The following is a 6000-nucleotide window of genomic DNA, read 5'->3' on the forward strand; positions in this document are numbered from 1 at the left end:
ATTGTTTTCCACATCAGCATGTTCGGGAGGCAACTAGAGGGAGTAATACTCCTGATCTGATTATCACTAGTGGTTCTTCTTGGAAGATAGGCTTTTCATGCCAACTAAGAAATACTGTTTAAAGTTTAGGCCTATGTGGATTCCAGATGAACTAATTAGACATGAGGCAGAGAAGAAAAATGCATGGGGTACATATAAATTAATGATTGACATGGAAGCCTATGATAAATATAAGCTGGTCTGTAACCAAGTCACAAAGGAGTTTAGGCAGGCAAAGGCAGATTACAAGAAATCTTTGGCAAAATATGTAAAGAAAAACAGCAAAGAGTTCTTTACTTATGTAAACTCTAGACGAAAGGGGATGAATCAAATTGGTCCACTTGATATCGATGGTTCAACTGTTGATGATCCTACTAAGGTAGCTAACAGACTAAATGAATATTTTGCATCTACATTCACACATGAGAAGTATTAGCATTAACATTAGTAGAGGCATATGATGCAAGAAAGCAAGCTTATTCAGCATCAGCCAAAAAAAAAAAAAAAAAAAAAAAACACACCACTCCCATTCACCCCTCCGTTCGCTCGAAATACCTGTCCAGTTGAGCCTTAAATTTGTTTAGGCTATCAACTTCAACAACAAGTGATGGAAGTCGGTTCCACCAACCAACCACCCGCTGGCCAAAGGCAAATTTCCGCACATCTATCCGACATCTGTCCTTCCTCAATTTGAATTTATGCCCTCTGAGCTGATTATTCTGAGCAAGATGAAGAATCCCATTGGCATTGAGCATGCTCAAACCATCCAGATCACCTCGCCGGTGCCTAGTCTCCAGACTCTGTAATTTGCAAAATTTAAGCCTTTCTTCGTAAGAGCAACCCTTTGTTCCATTCACTAATCTTGTTGCCCTTCTCTGTACCCGTTCCAGCAGCTCTACATCCTTCTTGAAATGAGGCCTCCAGACCTGTATACAGTACTCAAGATGTGGCCTAATCATTGCCTTATACAAGGGAATAATCACCTCCTTATCCCTGCTAGAAAAATTGCTGTATATCATTGACAAGACACCATGAGCTACTCTTGCAGCTCGTCTGCACTGCTCAGAGAACTTCATATCTGCCTGCACAATTACCCCCAGGTCCTTTTCATTCTCCACCACTGTCAGTGTAGTACCGCAGAGTTGATACGTTGCTCTGGGGTTACTATTTCCCATATGTAGTACTTTACATTTGTCAATGTTAAACTTCATTTGCCACCTCTCAGCCCATCTGTTCAACCTTTCCAGATCCTGTTGCAGCAGCATAGCGTCAGTGGTGTCCTTAACAACCCTGCCAACCTTTGTATCATCTGCAAACTTGGAAATTAAACTTGATATCCCATCATCAATATCCAGAGGTGACTTAAACTCTTAGTAGTGAGCTAGATGATTTTGTAATAATTGAGAGCAAGATAGAGGAGAAATTGTTGAAGATAAATATAAGCAAGGCACCTGGGATGGATGGGATCTATCCAGTTATATTCAAGGAGGCAGCAAAGGAAGTAAGCAAACCCTTAGCCATAATTATGAGAGCTTCCTTGGACTCAGGGGAGGTACCCATGGACTGGAGATGTGCAAATTTACCAAAGACACCAATTTACAAAGGAGGAGGATCAAAAGGCAACACAAGTAATTATGGACCTGTTAGTTTAACTTCTATTCCAGGGAAATTAAAGAAGCACTTGTTAAAGAAGCACTTCAGGATCATCTAGACAAGACTTCAGTTATAGCTCGGACACAGCATAGTTTTCTTAAGGGGAAGTCTTGTCTGACCAATTTGATTGGATATTATGATGTGATCACAAAGGAACTGGATGCAGGGAATAACTTTGATAACATATATTTGGATCTTAGAAAGGTTTTTGATACTGTTGCACATGGAAGACTGCTGCACAAATTGGAGCAGTGGGGCATTGGAGGCAAATTGCTGCTATGGATAAAGGGATGGTTGAGTGGGAGAAGACAAAGAGTAGTAATCAATGGACACTGCTCTTCATGGACTAATGTTATCAGTGGAGTCCCTCAGGGTTCAGTGTTGGGTCAATTTTTGTTTTCTGCATTTATTAATGATATTGATGATGGTATATCAGGCGTAATGTCCAAGTTTGCAGACGATACGAAGGTTGGTAGGGTTGTGAATGACACTAATGACAGTATGCTGATGCAAAAGGATCTAGAAAAGTTGAGCAGATGGGCTGAGAGGTGGCAACTGAAGTTTAACATTGACAAATGTAAAGTACTGCATATGGGAAGCAGTAATCCCAGAGTAATGTATCAACTATATGGTAGAGAATGAAAAGGACCTGGGGGTAATTGTGCAGGCAGATATGAAGTTTCCTGAGCAGTGCAGTGGTCTGCAAGAGTAGCTCATGGTGTCTTGTCAATGATATACAGGAATATTTCTAGAAGGGATAAGGAGGTGATTATCCCCTTGTATAAGGCAATGGTCAGGCCACACCTTGAGTACTGTATACAGGTCTGTAGGCCTCATTTTAAAATGGGTGTAGAGCTGCTGGAGCGAGTGCAGAGAAGGGCAACAAGACTAGTGAATGGAACAAAGGGGGTTGCTCTTACGAAGAAAGGCTTAATTGCAAATTACAGTATCTAGAAACTAGGCACCTGCGAGGTGATCTGATCGAGGTGTACAAAGCCTTGAATGGTTTGAGCATGCTCAATGCTGATGGGATTCTTCCTCTTGCTCAGAATAATCACCTGAGAGGGCATAAATTCAAATTGAGGAAAGAGAGTTGTAAGATAGATGTGCAGAAGTTTGCCTTTAGCCAGTGTGTGGTTGATTGCTGGAACTAAACTTCCATCTGTCGTAGAAGTTGATAGCTTAAATAGATTCAAGGCAGAACTAGAAAAACATCTGGAGTGAGTGGATGGGTGAAATGAGAAGGGTATGTGTTTTTTTTGGCCGATGCTATATAAGTTTGCTTTCTTACATCATGTGCCTTTACTAATGCTAATTCCTTTCCAATAAATTCTTTTCACCATAGAATGCAGATGGGTTTTCATTTGAATATTCTGATGAACAAGATCTTCAAACTTTTACATTAGGATCAGAAGAGTGCTTCATATCTTATACAGTCAGAAATGTAATATAACACATTACAATACCTGTCCTACAAAATTCAATCTCTATATTGTATATACCCATGGAACTATATTCAGGAATTTCAGGCTTATGACGACTTATAAATGTATGTACCACCATTACATGTTTCAATTCAGTAATTCTGTTACTAGTTTAGTGTCATTTTTGTCCACCTGGTAATTTTTTTCTTGCAATTTTTGTCAAACCTTGCACCCAACATACAATTACCAATTGTATTCTGAGTGCAATGTTTGACCTGGGAAAGTATATTCAAATCTAATGAGTTTTAGAGATTTTTATAATTATTTGAAATAAATCAATTAAAGTAACTAAAATAAGCAGTTTTCGAGTTTCTGCTGGAATAATTTATTTGTAGCGTGAAAATATGCATTTTCAGTTTTTTTTTTTTGTTGTTTTCTGTTTGTGTAATACTTATTGCATGCAAAGGAAAAATATTAATTACAATTTGGAAAGCATTCTGCCCTAGGAATTGGGCGCCTCCATAGCCAGGTGGGAAGAAGCAGCAGTGTGTAGCACACGCTTCTTGATTAGACCGGGGTTCGAGCCCGTCACCACCAAATACGGAGGATGCAGAAAGGTCAGGGAATGACCACAGCATATCTAGGAGCAATATGGCCTTAGTTGCTAATGCTCCTAAAAACCAAACAACAACAACAGCCATAGGAATTGCATTAGTTTGCAAATGATGTTTACAATTGTAACTATTAGGATATTTTTATATATATATATTTAAAGTTGCTGAACTATATATTTTGAAGTTTTTATTCATTGCTATTGTTAATAATACTGTAATAAGTATTTACTTTTACATTGTTTACTTTTGTTACCACTTAACAATGAAAAATTTAAAGGTACCCAAGGTTTTTTTTTTATTATTTTATTTTTCTGTTGGGCCCCTGAACTCAGGTACTGGTGCAGTTCCCCCACTGAATGATACGCCACCGATTCCTACATTGACAACACTGGGACTAACTTACTGGAGATAATTTGTGGCTTCAATTTTGCATTTTGTCCGAAGAATGCATGGGTCATCAACTGAGTAATTATAAATTTTGTAAACCTTCCTGCCATTAGGTGGCTATTTCAGAATACAAAAACTTCATTTTTTTTTTTTTTTTTTTTTTTTGCGCTTGATGTATAGTAGGAAGAGCAACAATCTCTTTTGAGATATGAAATTGTAATTACTTAGAAGTCCCTTTTCCAAGTGTAAATCTAACTGTACAGAAGAGGAAATGGAAGATTTTTTCCATGATGTTAATTAGATAGGGCACCGACCTACCCAGCAACAGAATGTTTACAAAAAGCTTCTCATATTATTATTATTAGCCATATGGTGCAAAGAAGCCTAAGGTTTATGCTGCAACATCCAAAATAAAATAAAAAAATTCCGGGTTACGCTGAGAGAGAGAGGAATCACCAAGAAAGAGAAGAATGATGATATCCAGCTCAGGACCCTGGGCGTACCAAGCCCATACTTGCCAGATGTGAGCCGCTGGAGGAATATTGTACTTTTGTACTTGCAATCCTTTGAAATATTTACCTCAGGCCACAGGAAGAATAAAATACTCACCAAGATTTCTCTTCTTCCGCAAAATACCACATTAAATGAAAATAAATTATTAATATTGAAGCGAGTGAATGCAAAAGAATTGCAAAAAGTATCATCTGAAAAGACGTAAGCCCTCGATAACATTTTTGAAGCTTTAGAAATGCTGCCATAACGTGAAACGATCATTTTAAACATTCGCCAAATAACAAGCACAATACACTTTCAAGCGACCAGTAGGGCGCCTAGGTATTTTGCTCGTGCTGGATAAAGCAAAAACACTACAGAGGAGCTTGTTGACAGAGACAGACAGTGTAGTTTTTTTTTTTTTTTTTTTTTTCCTGTGCTGAAACGGGTGACGACATTTGATACTGTGCAAATCAACTAAAGAAGATGAGGGGCAGTGGAATAAAAAAAAAATATATATGTATTTAATTTTCTGTGTATAAAATTACAAGTTCCAATAGTCGGTTTTCCTGATACTGGATGGAAATTCCATCTTTCTGGGATGAAAAAATAAATAAATAAAATCAAGCAACCCTCACTTCAGACTAAACTTTCACGAATAGCACAAGGAATCATGATTGCTGAGGTGTAAAAATGGTGATTTCTTCTGATAACTGTGGAAAATTTACACCCTGAAATCAGAGATAAAATATCATGGACTTTACAGGAAAATGCATCATGCTTATTTGGTATTATATTTGGTAACCAAGATAAATTATGTAGCCCACATTGTCTGCATGAGTGTGTTGATAATGTGGGACAATACATGTTGAATGGGCAAGTTAGAATGAACAGCGGTCCTGGGTTCAACGTTGTGTAAGGGAACCTGTATGTCGTGGGGTAAAGAAGGCCTAGTGAGGCTATATAGCTTCTCGTTCATGACAATTAGCTGCTACCGGAGGTGGAACAGCCCTATTCTGATTACCTTTGAGTGAGCCAGTAAATCAGAATGTAGTAGTAATAGTAGTAGTAGTAATGTCTTATAATGGGGAAATTTTTACTTTCCAGATGTTGATTAGAAATGGTGGGTTGGCCACTCGCACACTAGCCAGTTTTTTGTGGATACATTGGATGATTGTTTTCTACTACAGCATGTTCAACAGACAACTAGAGGGAGTAATACTCTTTATCTGATTTCAGCAGTGATTATTCATGCATTAAGAATCGGGAGATGAAGGAAGCACTTGGCAGCAGTGATCACAGTGTACTGATGTGGGGTTTACTTAAAGCTGTAACTACCATCAAGGCTAAAGGGAAGGGCTTTTGCTTTCGTAAAGGTGACTACAGGGTTC

At 38.2% G+C, this 6000-nt stretch overlaps 1 protein-coding gene across 1 annotated transcript in view; it reads right to left on the reverse strand.

Moving 5' to 3' along the window:
• The window catches only part of LOC150080470 (xylosyl- and glucuronyltransferase LARGE2s-like), a 115364-nt gene extending 110440 nt beyond the window's left edge, over nucleotides 1-4924 (reverse strand). The window contains exon 1 of the mRNA XM_090380702.1: nucleotides 4727-4924. Within this exon, the coding sequence (XP_090236828.1) occupies nucleotides 4727-4875 (149 nt within the window). The 5' untranslated portion in view covers nucleotides 4876-4924. The remainder of the gene's footprint in view (nucleotides 1-4726) is intronic.
• Between the last annotated feature and the right edge of the window lie 1076 nt (nucleotides 4925-6000).

The sequence above is a fragment of the Mastigoproctus giganteus genome, chromosome 9, assembly GCF_048544385.1.
Source record: "Mastigoproctus giganteus isolate SK-2022 chromosome 9, ASM4854438v1, whole genome shotgun sequence".
Lineage (NCBI taxonomy): Eukaryota > Metazoa > Arthropoda > Arachnida > Uropygi > Thelyphonidae > Mastigoproctus > Mastigoproctus giganteus.